Source organism: Nylanderia fulva, unplaced genomic scaffold, assembly GCF_048542155.1.
Source record: "Nylanderia fulva isolate GAGA-0341 unplaced genomic scaffold, ASM4854215v1 Scaffold9, whole genome shotgun sequence".
NCBI lineage: Eukaryota > Metazoa > Arthropoda > Insecta > Hymenoptera > Formicidae > Nylanderia > Nylanderia fulva.
In genome coordinates, this window is record NW_028191026.1 from 5,050,219 (window position 1) to 5,073,244 (window position 23,026).

A 23,026-nucleotide genomic window follows, 5' to 3' on the forward strand; every position below is an offset into this window, starting at 1 on the left:
AGAAAAGCTCGATTCTAGAAGGAGTGAGAGAGAATGATAATGAAGGAAGGAAGAATAAGTAGGGAATTTGCTTTTTGTTGCGAAGTTGTAATACGATCTATCCTTCAGCGAAAATTGATTCGCGCATCTATTTTCGAAGCGTTTATGCACATTTTATTCTACAGCTATAAAATTGCAGTTTTCGCACAACACGTGTCGAGAGAAAATTTTGCAAACGTCATCGTGGACATGGCGTGCAAAAAAAAAGGAAAGGAAATAAGGGGAAGGGATTATATACTGTCCGGAAATCCTGTTTATTTATTTTGATCTATATTTATATCCGGATAATGTTAAAATGCGAATTACGTCGAGATTTCCGGATTTTATCTCTCTCTTGCGCGCGCAAATTGTTTTAAGGGGATGCCGGAGTTTTTTTTTTCCTGTTTTATCGACAAAATGTGAGGTTAGATAAAGTATAAGTTATTCTTTTTATTGGCAGCTTGTACATACAAAATAAGACCAGGCCAGATTTGACATTAGATAAAGGAATATAAGTGAATGTTTAGATATCTATTTGGAAGCTTAGTAAACGAGATATAACTCATCCTACATTTTCGTGCACATAATAACCTCGCGAGGTTAGAATGCAATTTCCTCTCGCGAGACCGCTTTGCAATCGTCGATGCGCGTTCTTCTGTCACGTGATGATATTCTCGGAGTTGCATTTGACGTTTCATTAAAAAAAAAAAAAAAAAATAAAAGTGCGCACTCGTTAAAGAGGATGCATCGAGTGCACGTGAAATTGCGTTATTTCATGTTTCTAGCATCGACTTAGTTAGATGATGAACGAAGTGTGATATCCGTGAGAAATATATGACATAAATATGACAGTTCGTAAAATGTCAAATTAATGGACATGATTTTTTTTTCACTCACATGGAGAAAAACTTCGGATGTGATAATTCCGCGATATGACATGACATGACATTTCTCGCCCACGTGTCTGTCATAATGTATTATTCTCTTAATCAGCTGTTCCGTGTTGGAGAGGAATTATGAGGTAAAAAAAGAGAGAGAGAAATATGTTGTCGTTTGTATACAAAAATATTATTGACGTTGAGGCAGGGCGTGTTTCCCGCTAAATTTTGGGTGGGGGCGAAAGAGGAATTGCAGCGGGAACGGTGCATTGCAGCGCAATGCAGTGTCCTGTACTGCAACTTGTGCAGATTCCGTTTCTTCTCAACTTGGCAAAGATATAATGCCACGAATTATAAAAGTGTGTCACGCATAACTGCGCACGTTTCGTTGCATCGTTTGACAATTGGAAGTATAAATTAAAAATTGTACACATTATATATGAAAAAAATGACAGATCGCGAGCAAGATGTATAATTGATATATTTTAATCGATAGTCGTTAATCTAAATTTTTTATATATTAATTTGTACACAGAGAGAATTTCCTCTTAGAATTTACTCTGAAAATCAAGGTATTGAACGAATTTTATAAGAGTTTCTGATTAATATTTATACCATAATAAGATATAAAATGTTTGATTAATTTTACTAAAATATAGTAAAATTTCAAGAATTTTAAAATATGTTAAAAATTACGTTGAAAAGTTTTGATTCTTTAAGTGTTATAAATATCTATGTATTTAAAGAATTTGTCCTGAAAATCATGATTTTGGTGGGATAATAAGATATTGAAAGAATTTCACAAGTCTTTCTGATTAAATATTCTACCACAATAAAATATAAAATATATTGTAAATGTAATATAATATAGTAAAATTTACAAATGTATACATATTAATATTTTAAGAAAAATTCTCTCCGTGTATCGATAAATAATTCTGCACACAGATATAATATATAAAAATTATCTTTTTTTTTCTCTCGTCTTCAAAACGCAAATTGACGAATAAATTTGCAATTTAATTCGTGATCATTCTTACTTGAATTCGTCATCGATAGAAACCATCATTGAAACGGGAGCATGTAAAACGACCTTGCTGGAAAAACAAAAAACGTGCACACACACGAGAGAGAGAGAGAGAGAGAGAGAGAGAGAGAAATAAATAAATAAATAAAAATGACTATCGCGCGATTTTTTGTGACAAGATTTTCGTGCATTTTTCGTGTTGAAAGATCTAGACAACAATTGTGTAAAACTTGAGATATGTTCGCCGTCCCTACGTGGGAAGCTGCTTTAAGGTATTGATAGAGAAAAGACTTTTTGTTATTGGGAAGACCCTTTTTTTGTGGTACTTACTGAAATTTAACAGAAAAATCAGCGAGACCAATTTCTTTATAGACTTTAGGTAAAAAAATGATTAAGAAAATGACATTCTGAAAGACGCAAATGAAAAGTAATAATTATGTGTATTCATTCTCGGCGAAAAAAATTTCGAAATACAGTATTACTTGTACACAAAGCAGGTTCAAGTTTATTCATATTTGAAAGGGAATAATAACTGAAACTAAGTAGATCTTTTCGTTAAAAGCCAACCTAGAAATCCGAAATAAAAAAATGACAAAATTTTATTACCGTATATTGAGCTGGAAACAATTATCAAATTATTAATTCATCTCTCTCAGAGTAGATATCTTTCCTAATAGAAAAATATACTATATATTTACTTATATTATTATAATATATAATATATTATAATAATATATTAAATATATATATGATATAATTATATATATATATATATATATATATACTATAAATATTATTTACTTTGTCTGATTAATAATCGGAGTAAAATCGCGACCGAATTTTCGTTAACTCGAGACGATAGAGAGAGATGAAAATGATTTTACGCACTTATGCGTGCGAAATAGAGCACACAGGCTTATTTCTGACAATCATCTATTTCTTGACATATCACGACAAGGACTTTATTCTTGGCTGGGATTTATGAAATCTACTCCGAGAAAGACACGTGCGGGCGATTAGCTTTTATCAGCATCTCGACGTCGCTCGCGAACGCGGTTTCCGTGTTACCAGGCCTTTAATTTTCTATGCAACGATCGATCTTTTTTGCCCGAGAACTTGGGTGCAAGGAATACAGAATAAAATATGACACGTGCGCGATACAGGAAACGCGTTTAGGGTTTTCTATGGCAGTCGCGTGTTTTGCGACACTCTCGAAAGTGGGACATATTTTGTCACGTAATACGTCTCTTCGTTATAAAGGAAGTAAAAGAAAAAAACACTTCTCGTTCCAGAAACGCTTTAAGATTCGACCCTAATTCGTAAATTGTAACTCCGGAACGTGTAATAAGAAATTGGCATCGGAGATGATTCGCGCGCCAAAATTTTCGAGACACCGATTATATTTCTTCCCGAATACGAAACGCAGAGAGAGAGAAAGAGAGAGAGAGAGATCTCGATATTAATCTGGATAAAAGCTATTTATCTCGCCGAATTTCTCGTCGTTTCTAGGATGATCTTAAAATTGGTAGCACGAATAAGTGACAGATATAAATACGTTTACCTCACGTGCGAAAACGATTAACAATTAGGCAACTTCAAATTAGACCATCAATTTAAAACGGATAAAAGATATAAAGATCGCGAAAAATTACTTTGGATTACGGTATATCTCGATAGCTCTTTATATCGTTTTCGCTTATCGCGAGACCTAGTGAGATAAAAGAAAAGAAGAAAGAAGTCTTTTTAGGTACATCTAAAAGAAATGGATTGTTGGTCTGATAATTGATTTTATGGCGTAATATCGGGAATTGAATTTTATGACGTATTCTTGAATTTTTATTAATATTTATATTATTAAAATTATATTTTATTATATCGTATATATTATTATTAATATTTATATGTTTATGTATCATTAATATATTATTATTTTATACATTATACATAGAGAGAATTTTCTGTTAGAATTTACCCTGAAAATCATCAGTAATCGTGGAATAATATTGAAAGAATTTTATGAGTTTCTTTGATTAATATTTTTATCAAGAAACATTAATATCTACCTTATAAAATATATTTGATTAATTAATCAGAGCACCTCTTACAAAATATTATATAGTCCCATGATTTTCAAGATATATTCTAAAAAAGAAAATTCTCTATATGTATAAAATATATAATTTTTATTATGATGCCTAAAACCTATATTTTCCATTCAAATTATATTGAATTTATTTACTCCGACTTTACTAAAAAAAAAAAATTAATTACACACAAAACATTAAAATAACACATAATAAAAAAATTGAATTTAAAAAATTAAAAGAAAATAAATTAGGGAAATTTAGAAAATCGGGCATTGTCAGGGGATTTTATAAAAATCTGGAATTGTCAGAGAAAAAGTCAGGAAATTTTACTATTTATCTGGATTTTTTCATATTATTCTACATTTGTCTCAATAATTGAAATTTTTTATTAAATAAATATAAACTTTTCCTCGACTCCCAGCACGCTAATTTTCTGTGTTGCTAAAAATCGATTCATTTTTACAGCGTGTTTGTTAATTTATATTTTCATCGTCGTGTTATTTTATTTCAATGTGTTTGATAGAGACAAAACTAAAAAAATTGATATAATAAAAAAGATGATTATTTAAATAGTCTATAGTGACATGTTTATTTTGATTATCGTACGTATAATGCAGATTTAACTTCCGAACCTTTTCGTTGTTGACAAAAATATCTCACGGATTTCATGATTTAATTGATTCATCATATAAGTTTTTATAAGAGGTTCTCTGATTAATTAATTAAATATATTTTATATTTTATTGTGATAGATATTAATATTTTTTATCGTGATAAAAATATTAATCTAAGAAATTCATAAAATTCTTTCAATATTGTCCCACGATTACTGATGATTTTCAGGGTAAATTCTAACAGAAAATTCTCTATATACAATACATAAAATAATATATTAATAATATACAAATAAACATATATGCGAATGATACAATTGGCAAAAATAATATTAAAAAATCATGACAAAAATTAATATCCAGTCCTCTCAAAAATCTCAAAAAGGCGGGAAATTTTTTTCACCCTGTTCCAAGGAACCCAAAATATTTTAATATCTAATAAATATACTATATAATAGTAGTATAGATAATATCTAATAAATATACTAATATAATAAATAAACATATATGCGAATGATACATTTGGCACAAATAATATAAAAAAATCATGACAAAAATTAATATCCAGTCCTCTCAAAAATCTCAAAAAGGCGGGAAATTTTTTTCACCCTGTTCCAAGGAACCCAAAATATTTTAATATCTAATAAATATACTATATAATAGTAGGTATAGATAATATCTAATAAATATACTAATATAATAAATAAACATATATGCGAATGATACAATTGGCCAAAATAATATTAAAAAATCACGACAAAAATTAATATCCAGTCCTCTCAAAAATCTCAAAAAGGCGGGAAATTTTTTTCACCCCGTTCCAAAATATTTTAATATCCTGCCTCCCGGGGAAAAAAGTATCCCGCGGACGCCCGTGCCGCGTCGTCGTCAGCCCGCCGCGTTCTAATGGGGCAGCTTGCCGCGTCCTAATGGGGCAGCGTGCCGCGAGAGGGAGAGGGTGTCGGCGGCCGCCGCCGCGAGGCAGGTCAGGGCTGGGGCTCAGTCAGTCGGTTCGCGCGCGGCGGGTCGGACGTGTTTGCGCGGCTCTCCTCCCTCTCTCTCTCGTTCGCGCGCGCGTGCGCACTCGTCGCCGCCGCGTCCGTTGCTGTTGCGCGCGTCGCGCCGCAATTTCGCATATCGCGTCGCGTCGCAGCCGTCGTCGGCCGCGAAAGACACCCGTCCTCTCTCTCTCTCTCTCACACACACACACACACACACACACTCTCGCTCGCCCACGGGGCCTCTCCCGCGCTCCGCCGAGGAGAAGAGGAGGCCGCGGCGGTTCGAAATTCCCGTTCCGGCGTCCCCCAACCTGAAGAGACGCGGCGTTTAGGGAATCCGTACCTTTCCTTCAGCTTCGCGCCGGCGGAGCGCGGCCGAAGTTGATCCGCGAGTGCGGCATCGCTGGACGGACGCGCGCGCTTACATAATTATTATCCGTCCGGTGTGCATCGGAGCGGCGCGTGACGTGTGACGGGACGCGACGCGACAAGAGACGGCGTCCCTTCCACCGTCGATTACACTAGCTTCGAAGCCTTCGTGTGGTTCCTCGGGTATGTACGCACACTTTTGCAGGGAGATGAATACGTGAGCGCGCGCACACAATATATATATATATATATATATCTGTAATAAATTACCGTAATATATATATATATATATATGTGTGTGTATATATATATATATATATATATAAGGGAGTTCCCCCTTTCTCGCGTCCCACTTCCTCTCTCTCTCTCTCTCTCACTTTTGCTAGCTAACTCCCTACTTTCTCGCTCCGGTCCCTTCCGCCCCTTCCACATTCTACAGCTTGGTCGATTCACGAATCCGCCGGGCCACTCTTCCCCGGGCATCTTCAAAATAAGGCCAAAAGGTTACGTTCCTCGGGGGAACTTTGAAAATTCCAGTTCCCTCCCACCCTTATACTTTCCCGCCTTTGTTTTTATTGTTGGCCTCTCTGTTGATGACGTGACGACGAGGCGCGACGTCGTTGTTTAATAAACGCGACTCGTTTCGTAAACACCAGGCGTGAGAATTCGCGGAAAAATTTTTCTCCCTCCCTCCTCTTTCGTGAACTCGACGTGAATGAACGAGCGCGTAATTCTTGTCGGACGTTGTCGCGGGGCTTTTGACGTATGAATTCCCCGCAGAGGCGCTCAATGAAATTCGATATCGCACGGTGTCATTGCACGACCGCGCGATGATATATATATATATATATACAATTTATTACATATTTTAATATATAAATAAATTAATATTTATTCTCTTGTAATTAAAAAAAATTGAATCTAGAAAATATTGAACACCATGTAGATAATGAGTACATGTGACGTTGAAGTGTTTGGATTAACACATCAAAGTAGGGCAGAGTGCGTATATATATATATATATATATATATATATGTGTATACAATATATTACCACCAACACGACACATTTGTAAGGCGCCAACATTTCTAGCGTTTTTTAAGTTCAAACGCGTCAATATTAATTTTTGCAATACAATTTGTTACACTTATTATAGCCCACTTTGTATGTTTGATTTTTGCCCGCTGTATATGATTCTGTTTTATCCTTACTTGCCTTTGTTTGTTTGTTTCTCACACACAGGTCTGGCATCAAATACATATATATTGCACATTTATTTTCTATTTATTTTGAGACTGCTTAGAGAGAGAAAGAGAGGGAGAGAGAGAAAGAGAGAGAGATGAGAGCGTTCGAAAGCGCAGGCTGGCCTACGAACGTGGCGTACGGGGAAGACATAGTAATGGATTTGTTTATATTTTTTGTATTTGCCGATGATCCCGTCGACGGTTGTTTCAATGGCCGGGCACCAGTTGGAGTATACAACAACAACAATCGCAAGCCCAGCTGCTGGTGGTCGCGCAACAGCAGCAACATCAGCTACAGCAGCAGAAGCAACGTCAGCTGCAGCGAAATCGGATCGTCTCGTCGAATCAGACGTCGTATTTGGGAGGAGGTGACCTGCAACAGGGCCGCAAAATGACGGACCAGCGGGAGCAGCAGCAGCAACAGCCGCAATCTCAAGCTCAGCAGCAACAGCAGCAGCAACAACAGACCAAAGGCCACGATGAGCCTAGAACCAATCTTATCATCAATTACCTTCCGCAAAACATGAACGAGAAGGAGCTTTACAGTCTGTTCGTGACCATTGGACCGGTAGAGTCATGTCGAGTCATGAAAGACTATAAGGTAGGTTGTATACTCGAGCTTGTTCTTGTATTATACGACTTACATGATGCGAGTCTCACTAATTGTAACTTTTTTTTTTTTTTAATAGACTGGTTATAGTTACGGGTTTGGTTTTGTTAACTATGCGAAAGCCGAGGACGCCGCGACGGCGATAAGCACGTTAAACGGACTTCAAGTGCAAAACAAACGTCTGAAAGTCTCGTTCGCACGGCCTTCTGGGGAAGAAATTAAGGAAACCAATCTCTACGTTACGAATTTACCAAGGTGAAAACAATGTGGTTTCCACGAAATTAATCACAATAATATATAGAAAATTTACCGTACTGCGAAAGTAAACATCGTTTTTCCTTGCAGAAATATCACGGAAAGTCAGATCGACGAAATTTTCAGCAAATTCGGCAACATCGTGCAGAAAAATATATTGAAGGACAAACTGACCGGTTTACCGAGAGGAGTAGCGTTTGTGAGGTGTGTAAGGATGATCATTTTTTGATGATTAAGATCGATTCTTCCATCTTTAAATGTTAATAAGATTTATGTTTACACAGCAATTTATATTCATAAGTGCCGTATTCGTATTTCCTACGTATGCTAAAGAGACAATAAATAGTTTCATGAATAATAAATTTTAATGAAACTACACAAGTAATTTATGTAGGTATATACATATATGTGTATTCGTCAAGTATGCGTATAAATAATATGCGGTATTGCAAATTGGAACAAGTTCAAAACAGCTGTTCGCGGCAATCATATACTACTATATCGTTACACAACATGTATCCGCGCGCGCGTATTTATTTTGCGAAAGTTTCCTGCCAAAGTATTTTTGTACATCTCCTAGTTTCAATTGCATAATTCTGATACGCTCCCTTTAGTTTGACCTAGATAAAACATACGGCTAAACTAAAGATATATACTCTATAATTGTGGGAAATGCATGATTTCTCGCGCGAAATAGAGCTGTTGTAGTTTATGCCAACAGCTGTTGCAGTTTATGCCAACAATAGAGAGATTAACTGTGCTCCGATATTTTTAGAGAGCTCTTTCCAAGTTTTGAAAATTACAAATTATTACATATTTCAATGAAATTATTATTTTTGACAAATAATGGAAATTGATACATTTTTACATCCCTTTAATGATGCGCATTTGACATTATCTGACATTTTTCTAATTTGCAGATTCGATAAAAGGGAGGAAGCTCAGGAGGCTATCACGCAGCTTCACGGTACAATACCAGAAGGTGGATCGGAGCCACTTAGCGTAAAAATCGCGGAGGAACACGGGAAACAAAAGGCGGCGTATTATGCGGGCTGGCAAGCCGGATACAATCAAAGCCGTGGTAAGTAATTTTACACATACACATTGCGCGAGAACAGCTGCTCATTAATAGACTTTAATCTCGTTACCTGGCAGTGGTAATCGATAAACATGCGCATTGTTCTCTTTCGTTGGAATTCAAAACTCTCTTAGGAAAACAAAGGTGATAAAAGAGCAGAATTAGCGCTGCCAGGCCGAGTTTGCATTTTTTTCTTTATTTGGCTTTCAACTGAATTCTATGCTAAAATATCTAGTTGAAATGACTTGCATCTCTCATTTTTTTTTAATTGTAATACTGTAATACGATTTACTGTAATACGTCTAGTTTACTTAGGAGAGCACTAATTTCACATTTCGATGTTTACTTGCGATGTTTATTTCCATGTTTTTGATCGAAAAATTCATTATACTTTTATTCTATTTGCCTGTGATGTGTCTTTGGATCGAATACGACTCTGCGTATTCGATTTATCTCGATATTTCTCAGAGATTTGGTAGAGTAGATTTTTCTTTCTTATATATACGGTGCAAAATGCTTTTTTTTCTTTCTCGCGACAAAGTTGTTTGTATCTTCGCGTTATAAAACGTTTTGCATTACGCAGCATTTTTCCCTCGTTTAGATGAGAATCTTTAACTTTATTCGTAGATTGACGAATACGATTGTGACATTTTTAGCATAAGTTGCTATTCATAGATACACACATCGTAGGTTTCTTAAATTTTGTTTTGTTTTTGTTTTCTTTCTTTTGTCATGCTATTTGTCTAACGTTGAAATGTTTTGTTAGATAAGATGGCTGCATCTAAATCAGACCACCACGACTTTCACTAAGCACCTTTTGTGTACACAGAGAAACCGAAAGGGTGTTTATATTCTGACACGTGTTACACACACACACGACCACGTTCAAACGCGGAGAGAGATCTCCGCGAAAACGACTGGAGACACGGTTCCTCGCTCTCGTGTCTCTTATAGACTCCTCTATCTTCGCGCGCGCGCGTGCCCTATTTTCTTTCCAGTTTCTCAAAAAGTCGTGCGCATGACTCGATGTGACAGAAGAGACACCGCTTGGCTCTCGAGCGGTTCTCGTAGAAAGAAAAATTTGAAAAAAAATTTAAGGAAACAGAACACGGAGAAAGAAAACCGCTTAAAGGGACTCGCTCTCTCTATATGTATATATATACTATATCTGCGATCGAGCAAGCAAGAATGCAGTGTTGTGACACCAAGAGTCTTGTGTGTGATCTGGTGACGAGATACGTGAGGTACGGCGTTTTGTGCGGTATATAAACACCTCACCCGGGAGAGACACACAGCTCGTTGCCGCACGGAGAAAAGAAAAAAAAGAAATTGTTCATAGAAACTTTCAGTTTTTTTTGAATGCTGATTTAGCTGGACCGATTGATTATAACTTAACTTAAAGTTTCGCCTACCTTCTGTTCTTTTCCTAGCTCTGCTGCTATTGTTCGTTTTTTCGCTTGATACTTTGTTGTTAAGAGTAATTCTACTACTGTTGCCCATGTTACAATGTTACCGAGCACACAGTAGCTTCGCGTCCGCCGATATTTTGATATCATGTTTCATATATATGGCTGATGCTCTTTGTGCTTTAGCGTGACTAAGGCGTTGTTTAAGTTTTCTGTACAATATACATTTTGTTATATTATTTCCTATGAAATATATACTTTATTTTCACAAACTTCTGTCTTTCATACGTAACTCTCTTTCTTTCTCTCTCTCTCTCTCTTTCTCTCTCTCTCTCTATTTCTATTTCTCTTCCAATCCCATCTCATTTTTTAAGCAAATCCAGAGCGAGTTAGGCACTTTTTATAAATTATGCGCGTTTTTTAATTATTGTGTTACGGTTGTTTCAAGAAATGTATGTTGTTAAGTTGACTTATAAGTTAAGGTTTTAGATTTTTAAGTTGCAAATTAATTTAGTTTCAATCCTTTATTTGGAAATTAATTGTTAAATCGAGATTATAAAAAAAAGATGAAAATATGAATCTCGCGCAATTGTCTCTAGCGACTTGGCTGTGATTTTATTATTGCGTCTATGCTTTAGTAAAGAATCCAAGTGCATGATGCTCTGTATACCCTTTAATAATCGAGAGCCGTTGTAATGACGCGGCCGCGCGCGAAACGATGAAACTTGTGTGTTGTGAGAGAGAGACCTAATCAATGACGTTTTCATTTCTATGCTTGCCTTGACTCGTGAAGGAGAGCGTCTGTACCCGGCGAGGAATAAATATCAGCGCTATGCTCATTACCTTTATTAAATAGCGAGCGATGTTATCGTTGTTGTGTCGCCGTGTCGTTGAACGTTCCGCACTATATATATATATATATATATATAAGTATACGGTCCTCTTTACGATTGTTGTAATTAAACGAGGATCCACGATCGACAAGAAGGCTCGTGGAACCTGACGAAATTACACGGCCGTGTATTATTACTATTCGCAATGTGTTCTCCATCCAGATGCAGATGTAACTTGTTGTAAAATCGCGCGAGGAACGTTCGCCGCTCGGCGATTCATGTGATAAGAGCAATCTTTTAGCAAAAATTGTTCGCCGAATCGTTGGTTACTTGTATAAATAAATTGTATCGATTTTCGACATTATAATTGTATAGCGTCTCTCTTGTAATTAGGAACAAAGGGTAATTTCCAAATTAAATCTCGTTTTTTTTTTTTGGTTGAAATATATATATTTCAAATCCGGAGGATATGTAATTTTGATGCGGCAAATTATTTCTTCAATATTAATTAATTTTGTATTCTTTATCAGCGAAACAGAAATTATATACTTATTTTAGAAGCATTAGCTTGTCTTGTAAAAAATCGACAAAATTATTTTTTAAATATCTTTTTTGTGAAGCTTGTAAGACGGAGAAGTTCGAAAAGAGAGATGCGCGAATATAAAATTGCGTTGATAAAATGCAAAATCGATAAAGTCTCCGATATAACTCGCGGACAGTGATTATATCGAAAGTTATATAATACCAAATATACCGCAATATATGATTTTTGCTCAAAATGATCGTAAATTAATCGCAATTATTCGCAGCGAGCCTAAGAAGTTTTACAATTGTATATAAGTCTGTTTTGTAATTTTAAGTCATTGCGATTTTTGTTATTCCGATAACACGATTTAGAATCGTTGCCGATATATTATATAATGAACGTGTAATAATCTAATAGATTTCGACGATACATTTTCTTCGAAATCCTTTTTTGAATTAGTAGATACATGCGATTTTTCGTGCACCGTTGACACGTGCGAATATGCGAAAATACGATCAATCAATCTGTTTAGATTGATTTCAACGATCTAGCGAATCAAAGGTATCGGAGTAGATTCCATCTTTCTGTGTGCTACATAGATAGATATTAATTCTTAACATAAAAAATAATGACACTATCCGCGGCAGATCTTAGCAATTACGTATAGCCGCTACAGTCTGTAAAACGAAAAAAAAAAAAACTACAGATCAAATGAATACTTAACAAACATTCTTTCTCGTAGTAGGAATCGCGATATTTTTAGAATTATTCTGTAGTTCGGAGAAAAAAATACCGTACACGCAATGCTTCCGCAAGTTGAGGATGCGTCAGATTATATGTTCTCGGTGGCAATCTTGAATGAGAAAAAAAATGTGAAACATATATTGATGTAAAATAATTTAAGTAAATATTTAAATGTGTGACAATCGATTTAGCTATGTATCTCAAATTTTTAAACAAGTTTATATTTAAAGAAAAAAAATCTTAGAATAATTCTTATTTAAGAAAGAACTCTAATTTGATCGAGTAAGTGTATACTTCCGGAATTTTTTTCCCAAGATGTTTTCGATTAATATTATTTTTTGTATTCCGATATGTTATATTACTTATACATGGACGTTAAAATTTTGTCTAGAAAACTAGGCACAACGCGCCGTGAAAAGCCAATTAAATTCATGTTGAAGGATTATAAATAGCTAAATCGATTCAACTCGCGAGTGAGCGCGCTCACTATATCTGCATTTCGATATCGTACACCAATTACCGGATATAAAAACACCGATGGAATACCTTTTTCTTCTGTCTGCGACGCGCTACGCCACCGAGTGCATTCGTTCAATACCAGTAGTTAATTAAATGATACACGTGTTGAAAGATATAGAACGAGATATTCGCTCGTTTTTTCGTAGAGAGTAGAACCCTGTCGTCTCGCGTAAACTCTATCGCGGCAGCGAGTAACGATTCTCACTGTTATTAGAATCTTCATCTCTCTTAGGAATCCCGAACGACGCTTTAAAAAAGACCGATCGGGTGGCCAAAGAGAGCCGGCAAAGAGGTGGATACTAAGAGCTAGGAAATAATACATGTGTCCTTGGACCTTGACAATCGTCCATCCTTCATGGATTTATCGCACCACCTTGCCACAATTGCTTACGAAGGAAGAAAATGGGACGCGATCATACTCTAGGCGTTAACGATTTGACAGTTCTGTCACTAAAATTCTATAATTTAAGATCATTTCTCTCTCAATAATGCGTGATTTTTTTATCGCATAGCTTTGTAAAGTAAAATCTGTATGGTAACGAAAAAAGTGATATTAATAATATAAAGTTTTTAATTGTTATATATTGTTATATATTTATAAATCAAAATTGTTATCGGACGCGTGTGTATGTTATATGTTAACATAATTAAAATTTAAGGCTACTTATGCTCGATATTTCGTATAATGACTTTCATCGTACGAGTCAAATGTTGATTGTACATTGTACCTCGTGTCTGATCGCACTCCATTTTTTTCACCTTACCATAGATCGCGCTTATGAGAGAGAGAATGCGTTTTCACCCTTAACTGGTGTTCATCCTTTTGTTAAAAATATTTGCAAACAATATTTCACGCACGATATATTTATTGTGTAAAATTAATTGTACAATTAATACGGAATTCTTCAAGAACTCGTCAAGAGACTGGCGTGTAAAATTATATGTACATCGTATGAACGTTCCAAAATCGCGGATGACGTCACCAGTTGAGGGATGAAATCCTAAGACGCGATCGAGGACGCGATCCACCTTGCTCAACGTAAGATACTTAGGCGCTTCTCCGTAAGGGCGAACTTCGCGGAGTCGAAACTTTTAGGAATTTATTATATTGCGAGTGCGCCGGGCGTTTGACCCGCTTCGGCTGCTGACCGATCGATCGTCGGGGACAGGTTGCGAACGATGGACTACATTTTTAAACGTCGATGCGTCTGCGGATACGTTTACGTAGTAAAGTATCGAGTATCGCACGGGGCTTGAGAAATTGAAAAATCTGTATGGATCATCTCGATTTTCTCTCGTAGCAAGAATAGTTTTCTCTAACTTTATATAGATTTTTATTTTTGATTAAATTTTGATAATAATTTAACAAATATATATATATATATTGATTTGACAATATTACGTGACATATTAGCATTATAAATATTTGATGTTTAATTTATAGAGAAAATCTTCAATTTTTATTATTATTTAAGAACTGTGAGAGTTGTGAATATATGATTTAATAATAGTCTTCCGACGATCGATCGATCAACGAATCATACGTAATATGTTGCACAGCACGATCGCTGCTATAGATGATAAGAAGATCGATTAAACGTTGAAAATTTAATCAGTAAGTTAGATAAATTAATGTAAGATATCTTTCGATTCATCGCCATGAGAAAAACTTTCGTCGTCTTTCGTTTCTCCAATCTATACAATTAAATGTCTAAATTAACAAAAATCTTACGGATACTTTAATCAGGAAAAATGTATTGCAATAATATTCGAGATATAAAGGAAAATCCATTTTCTATTGATAAAAAAAATCACGAATAGCTATAATATTATTGTATTAATAATTGACAAATCAAAGATTGTAACAAGCTATTACAACGAGATGAGAGATTTGTGATTTTCCTTTGTGTAAATTTGCAATTAGATAAAATGCGACGCAAGCACTCGACATTGTAATCGAAAGATGCGATTGTAAATAGATTTAAATTGTTAAGTAGTAAATTGTAAGGTTTAACGGATCGAAGAATGTGCGAAATGGTTAATCCCGAAGTCCAGTAGTGCTAACGATGGCTGTGATAAGAATAAGAAAAAAAACTAACGAGAATGCAAAGAGAAAAAACAAAACATGCGAAATGAGCGAATTAACGAAAAAACTTATCTTAATCTCTTAATTTAACGTTTAAATTTAAGATTGAAATTAATTTTATACGTATTATTAATATTTCAGTGAAACATGTATACGATATGTCGGCCAACACATCCCGAGATGCTTACTTCTGACAGCGAACTATAGTACAATAAAACAACGTGGTTTTTTTCTGTGATATATTGTTTTTTTTTTTTCTTTTTTTAATTGATAAGACAACATTAATTATTGTTAAATTGATAAATAACACACGGGGTGTTTCAAATTATCGTATTTCTCTTGATTACAAAATGAATACGAAATATATTTCACTTTCTAATTTTCAATACATTATTATTTATTTTTGTATTTTGTACTATTAATAATTTATTGTAAATTCAATTTCCTAAACATTTCAAAAAATAAGAATTCTGAAAAATTATATTTGTTAAATAAAATATAGAATTTTGCTCAAATACTTTAAGTCAACTTTTCATTCATTTATTTATTTTTTTTAATATTAATTAATTTCGCGGTTAATTTTGTAATTATCTAATTATTTATTAATTATCTCTGTCGAAAGAAAGAGCGACAGTTCGCTCGAGGAAAAACACCCCGTTCTCTCAAGAGGAGAAATTCGTCCTCTTCGATCTCGCTCGCGACATTCTTGATATATCCATCGTATTTTTCTCTCGTTCACTATAAAATTAAAAAATATATTATATATATATATATATGTATATATATATAATATATATGATATATACATGTATACATATATATAGTCTACGCAAAAATATCTGAATTAGCGAGAATTAATCGTCCTTAGGCGAATCTAGTATCAGATTAAGGACAATGTTTACAGCAATGCGAGAAATACACACACACACACACACACACATTATACGTACGTAGCGATAGAGAGAGATACACGCAAAACTATGACACATTATAGCAGTTACAAATCAATGTTCGTATCTCGTTGTACGGATATTTGTATTTAAACGTGTTGAGCATTAAATGTGAATTATTATACCGACGCTTTTTGTGCTGATGATATACGATTGACGATCTCTTGCGCGCGACGTCAAATTATGTGAATTTAATACGCAGGATCAATTAAATTTACTAAAATCGCGTTAAATCGGAAACAATGGCCCTCTCTGTGATACTTTTATACACATTCGTTTTCCACGCAAATTTTTGCGCCATTAAAATTAAGTGCCGGCAAAAATCAGATGTTGCAAATCGAACGTCGCGGAAAGATTTTATATTTTTTTTTCCTTTTGTACCATTTTTATACACTCTTGACAATCGGGCAAATTGAAGTATGAGTAATGAAGCTTTCTTCGTATTAAAAAAAAAAAAAAAAAAGAAAGAAAGAAAGAAGAAAGGAAAGAAATCATCAGGACAAAAAGTACGCTCCCGAGGATCGACGTTTCGAGAGAGAGAGAGAGAGAAAAGAAACGTATCGTTAATGATCCTTCGGAGATCTTTCTTAATCAGCATCTTACATCTTTCCTATTCTCGTTACCGCAGCCGCGAGTTTCCTCGCTGCGGTCGCTCGTTAAATTTGATTAAAATACTAGAAACAGACATACCACGTCTAAGTCATTCGCACGACCCTCTGTTTTTCTACTGAATGACGCTTCTCCTTCGTTTTTCTCTAACATTTACCAAAAAAAAAAAAAAAAAAAAAAAAAAAAAATCGAACCAAAAATGTATAAATTTGTCCTCATATCGATTTTTCTCATCTACAATGAAATATATAACAAAATGATAATATTTCAGCTGTTATTTAAGTGTTATAAAGTATAAATATGAAGTGATTCCAGCGATGACAGCTGTCAAACGAGACTTATTAGACGCAACAGCTGATTTAAGACGAACCCTCAAATCCTAGAGAAAGGACGCGCAGCGCCGGGTATTAGGTTTGAAAAATGGGGCTGCAACCCGGTCTACGTTAGAGAAAAAAAAAAAAAATAAAAATAAAAGGAGCAGCGTCACCCCAGGACCACCTTCCGAGAAGCAGTTGCGACCGCTCGCTCTCATCAGGCGTCCTCAATTTTCCAGGCTCGAGCGGCGTCGGGGCCGGCGGACGGGCCCGCGGCATCGGAGGAGGTCCACCCGGGATGGGAGTCAGCGGAGGCGGTGGCGGAGGCGGCGGCGGCGGCCCGGGGATGCTGGGCCGGGCTGGCGGCTTTGGGCCCCGCGGCGGAGGACCTCACGGCGGCGGCGGCGGCTTTCTGGGAGGCAGCGGCGGCGGCGGCGGTCCCGGAGCCATGAGGATGGAGAAGATACACCCGCACCGATTCAACCCGATCGGGATGGGTGGAGGCGGCGGCGGCGGCGGTGGCGGCTACGTGCAGTCGCACTTCTGGTGACCGTCGCGACGTCGAGACGACGACGGCGAGGACGGCGTCACGACGTCGACTGCTGGTTGAGAGGCCGTTCTTCTCGTTATCGAGATAGACCCACGGGGATTATCGTTCGTAGCGGAAAAAAAAAAAAAATAAACTGTTGAACTGGGGGTAGACCAGGAGGTAGGTCGAGTAAAACCGGGTTTTCGGGGCCAGTTGTAAGCCACAGGGGTGTACTTTAATTGTAAGACGTAACGCGCGACGAGGTAATTCGATGTTAATAGGAATGTTAATAACGATTTTTTTTTTTATGAATTATTACTGAGAGTCGGATGTTTTTTACGCTCTAGTATCTTACGGTAATTATTATTATGATTGTTTATGCATGTTTGATTGATAATATTGTTTCAAAGATTCATAGTAACATTTTATTATTAACAAATAGTAAGATTTTATATTATAATCTTATATTTTATATAAAATTATGATATAAAAGTTGTATATTATAATACAATTATATTATAATTATGAATATAAAATAATGTAATATAAAATATTATAATATAAATTTATAATTAATAAACTATGTGTAATATAAATATATTTTATATTATAATATTTTATATTATAATTTATATTATAATATAAAATTTTATATTATAATTTATATTATATTTTATTTTATAATATTAAAATTTGTTATTAGCAATGTTAAGATCGATTACTTTTTTCGCGACAGTTGAAATATAAAATCGGAATATGAATATGTAGTTTTAAGTTTAGATCAGCTGCGCTTTTAATTTACTTGCTATTCAAAAAATGTTAACCTTTTCCATAGTGACAAGCAAGTATTCGAAAGTTTTCCCCGGTTTTATTCTACCTCATGTGATCGTGAAGCTTGAGAGAAAGAAGAATCTATGTTGTCATTATATATATGTGTCTAATTAAATATTCTTGTTTTCGTAATTACGATAATAACTTAAATGTCCACCTGGATCTATTGCGAATAACGTTTACATTGCTTGCTAATTTAATATGACGTAATAAATTCTCGAAGTCATTTTTTTTACTTTGAATTTGTAATATTAAAAGCGTTATTGGATAAATTGTTCCACGGAATTTATATCGACTTTGTGAATAATTTTATACAATTTATAGTGAACGCGATACATTACTCTCTAGTTTCACGATCGCTTGAATGTTGAGCCAAGGAAAAGTAGGTCGTTCCAATTCAGTCAGGACGTTCGGCTTATATTAATATATAAGATAAGCGTTAAACATCAATTCCCCGTTAAACTCACGGATCCTAAGGAGTTCCGGTGAATCGCATTGGACAGAAAAACTATAAGAATTTTACGTATTGTTGTAAATTTCATTTTTTTTTAATGGTTCTAACTTGAAACTTTATGGAATGTTCAATCATACAAAAATATTCTATCATAAATCGGGGGGAAAAAGTTTCCCGTTCGATGCGGCTCTGGATATCGGTGGGATTCTGCGACGAACGAAAATTTGTACAAAAAAAAAATTGTGAAATATGTTTTTCTTTCATTTTTTTGTGTTTTTTTTTAATAATTTAGACGCGGCTCTCAATTACACAAAGTCCTTTCAGGAAAATCCAATACCTGTAAGCGAGTTATATGCCTAGCCTATATACAATATATACGTATATGTCAGACATATCTATATGCATATATGTATAGACTTGTCATATAAAAGGGACGGAAGGTAAACGCCAAAATTAAAGCTTCGAAATATATTCTTTTATTAAATAATATTTATAATTACATTGTGAATAAAAAAATATAACAGCTTAGTATTTTTATTTCAAAAATATGTGATTTTTATTTAATACAATTACAATATAAATTTTGACAATCAAACGCCCACAGATCTCCATTTTAATGTTAATTATATATTGTAATGTTAATTAGTATATTTTTAGGTATTGGATCTTCTCAAAAAATAAGCATACGCATCGCGACCTATGATCAAATTCTAAATATGCTCCAGTTCGTCACTGGACAAAGAATATGCGATTCGAATGCCGTAGTTAATTTAGATTAAGCGAATTTTTAAGCACGTTGTCGCGCGGAAGAACAGGGTGAATGTAATTTATTTTAATATTTGAGAGCAGTATTAAAGGGAGATCGCGTATTCTTTCGCAGTCCTGTAAACGAATTGGGCACACGTCGCATGGTGTATTTAATTTCATCTGATCCTTCAGTGACGTTTTACGAGATTCGTAATGTTGCTGGAGAGAGAGAGAGAAAGAGAGAGTGAGAAAAAATTATTTTAAAATATTTATGTAAAGCCGTAAAAAAGAAGCAACTTGGAATAAATACCATTAGCAACTATACATTTAGCTTTTGTCAATTGATCGTATACTTATATATACATCTCTCGGTTTTTCTTAGTCATTTTTATCTAATAATTAATTTTAATATTTGATGTAGCAGAAATGCAGAAACTTTCTCGGAATTGATATTCAAAATTTTGTATGTACTTAAGATCTGATTGATAAGCGTAACGGAAATTAGCACCAGTGAATCTCGAGAAGCGTTCGATTCTTGGAACATTTAATATTTAATTAATCGCCATCGTTATCCTCGTCGTCAGTGGTGTATATAGCCGTGTAGGAAAACTCGACACTATCGCGACCTTATATAGACAATGAGACTGATTTTTTATAGTGGACAAATTTTAAGCGGGTATACGTTGGAGTCGCGTGTCTTATTTTTAGCTAAAATGAAAAAAAGAATAATAAAAGCTGTACTTGTGTTCCGAACCTGTGCGACAGGTTTCAAGAACAGCGCGAATTGTCTATAAAAATCTGTGATTTGTACAAAGGAGAGTAAATGAGAGAGAAATCAGTCATTGTAGAGAGGATACAAATATCGTATTTTACACTACATCTCTAAATGCAACGGGAATAAAAATCTGAAGCAATAAAAAAAAAAAAAGAAGAGCCATATCGCTCTACAGATGAATTCTCTAATTAACGTTAATTTGTGTATAAGATTGTGCAGAATTTCAACTTTGCAATCATCAATTCTCATAAACAGATACAATTAAATCACATGTTGCTTTTATCTTATTGTTAGACATTATTTAGTAACGTTCTTAAAAGTTACCTCAATATATAATTAATTATATATCTATATTATATATATTATATTAATATTGTCACACATACATCAAAGTTAAATAATGTATAGCTATAGCTATACACGTCGCAGGCAAAGTAGCATAATTTATATCTTATCATATTAGTATAATTATCATTTTTACGAGAGAAATATGTATGTGTATGCAAATCGCTGAGACTTGTGTAATTATTAAGAATTCATTACGTTATAATGAAGGAATGGAATAAGACGATATATAATAATCGATTTAGAATGGTAACAAGAAAAGATTTGTAACGAGTATAATCGTGTCGCTTTTGCGACACGATAATCGGTACGTTACAAAAATTTGGAACAACATACGCATTAGCACAATTTATAAAATCATAACATGCATAGAAAAAAAAATCATAACACGAATATCGAATTCTTGATTTTAACGAGAAAACGTTTAATTAACACTCCTACGTAAAATTGTTATGTCGCACCAATATGGATGTGTATCGAACAATTTAATAAAAAATACTGTCCGCTAAGAGAATTTTCTACAGCGAATATCTTACGAAACTTACCATGGAAATTTTATATTTTTATTTGAAGGTAGTTAATGTAATTTAAAATGTTTTATTTGAAGGTAGAGCGTTAATGTAATTTAAAATGTGGGTTTGTAAATCTAAAGAGACGATTACAGGAGTGTCGGCATGGAAAAAATATTGTTGGAAAATATTTTATTAATTATTTATAACCGCATAAAAAAGAGAGAATGCGCGAATGGTGATATACAAAAAAATACAAATTTTCCTCATTTATCTGATCTTAAGACGTCCTATTTTAATTAATATTTAAAAAGAAAATGTAAAGTGTATAAAATCCCAGCAAACACAGTATATAAATGTTATATACTTAAGCATGTTACATGTAACGTATACGAGTATGTTAGTTGTAATTTCTCACTCATAGATGTAACATTTTTAATATTACATATATTACATTGTAGTTATATTGTCATTATATCCCAAGATAGCACTGACCTATCAATACATCAATGTGCTATTTGGTATATAATTACAATATAACTACAATGTAATATATGTTATATTAAAATGTTACATCTATGAGTAGGAAATTACAACTAACATGGATGTTACATGTAACGTACACGTTATATTACCTGTTATATTCCGTTTTATTATACCAATGTAACAATTATATATCGGTGTTTGCTGGGATTGTTTTTACGAGTTTTAGTTAGTGCTTGATAGAAATTTTTCACCATAATTCCACGGATGAATACGATCGATCACGGTGTCGCCCTTCTGTAGGCAGCTCGCATTAAAAAAAAGCGTAGTGCCTAAAGACGAGCCGCAACGTAATCGTCCGTTGATATCTTCTTTCGATAATATGAAAGATCTTCTTCGTGCAGCCACCATCTGTTTACAATCAAGATGCTGAAGAAAAGACACGAACAAACTTTGACAGATCTCACGGTCAGCTAGAATAATAATTATTAGGTCTCTTTCTCGAATCGCACGCGTATCCTTTCAATGTTTTATTATTGCCAAACTTATTTTTATATACTTATTTACAGAAAAAAATCCAGCTTTGTCATATGATCAGTCGTAATCAAATACAAAAGTCAAAAGTGTGGACATCCTTTGCAGGGTTTCCTCTTCAGGTATATAAACTATCTTGTTAAGACTTGATTGTTAGACAAGAACTCTCTGGTTGTTAATATAACATCACCATTGCTTCATATTATAAAAAAATTATTGTAATTATATATGTTAAATAATATGAATATTTATATTATATTAAGAATGTTAATTGTGAAACATTATTTGTAAAAATTACTCTTAAATTACAAATCGCAATTTTCTTGCATTAGCATATGTATGTCTTGTTAAAAATTTCACAATTCAGTTCACTATATTTCACAATTAACATTCACGCGGTGTTTTTTACAATAATTTATACATTCTTTAAAAATGTAACTTTTTCCTCGTAATTTAGTATAATGATATGTATAATAATTGCATTCTAGGACGGCCATTTACTTTCTATCGCGAATATTTCACCTTTCAAGCAGAACAGTGCGATCTCCACTGGTAGATTATGCCAAGTCGCACTTTGATTAACATTATTCGAGATTATCACAATTTTCCGGACTCGAAAAAGGGAGAAGACCCTGACGGAAAATCGTCGC

General features: G+C 34.4%; 1 protein-coding gene across 1 annotated transcript; it reads left to right on the forward strand.

The window, feature by feature from the left end:
* Positions 1 to 5,630: 5,630 nt before the first annotated feature.
* LOC114929961 (uncharacterized) lies at positions 5,631 to 21,364 on the forward strand. The gene is given in 7 exon segments (XM_085489705.1): positions 5,631 to 6,177; positions 7,238 to 7,452; positions 7,454 to 7,840; positions 7,929 to 8,104; positions 8,195 to 8,308; positions 9,025 to 9,185; positions 17,409 to 21,364. Coding segments are annotated over 6 exon segments (1,176 nt in total). The 5' UTR covers positions 5,631 to 6,177; positions 7,238 to 7,425; the 3' UTR covers positions 17,720 to 21,364.
* Positions 21,365 to 23,026: the final 1,662 nt, after the last annotated feature.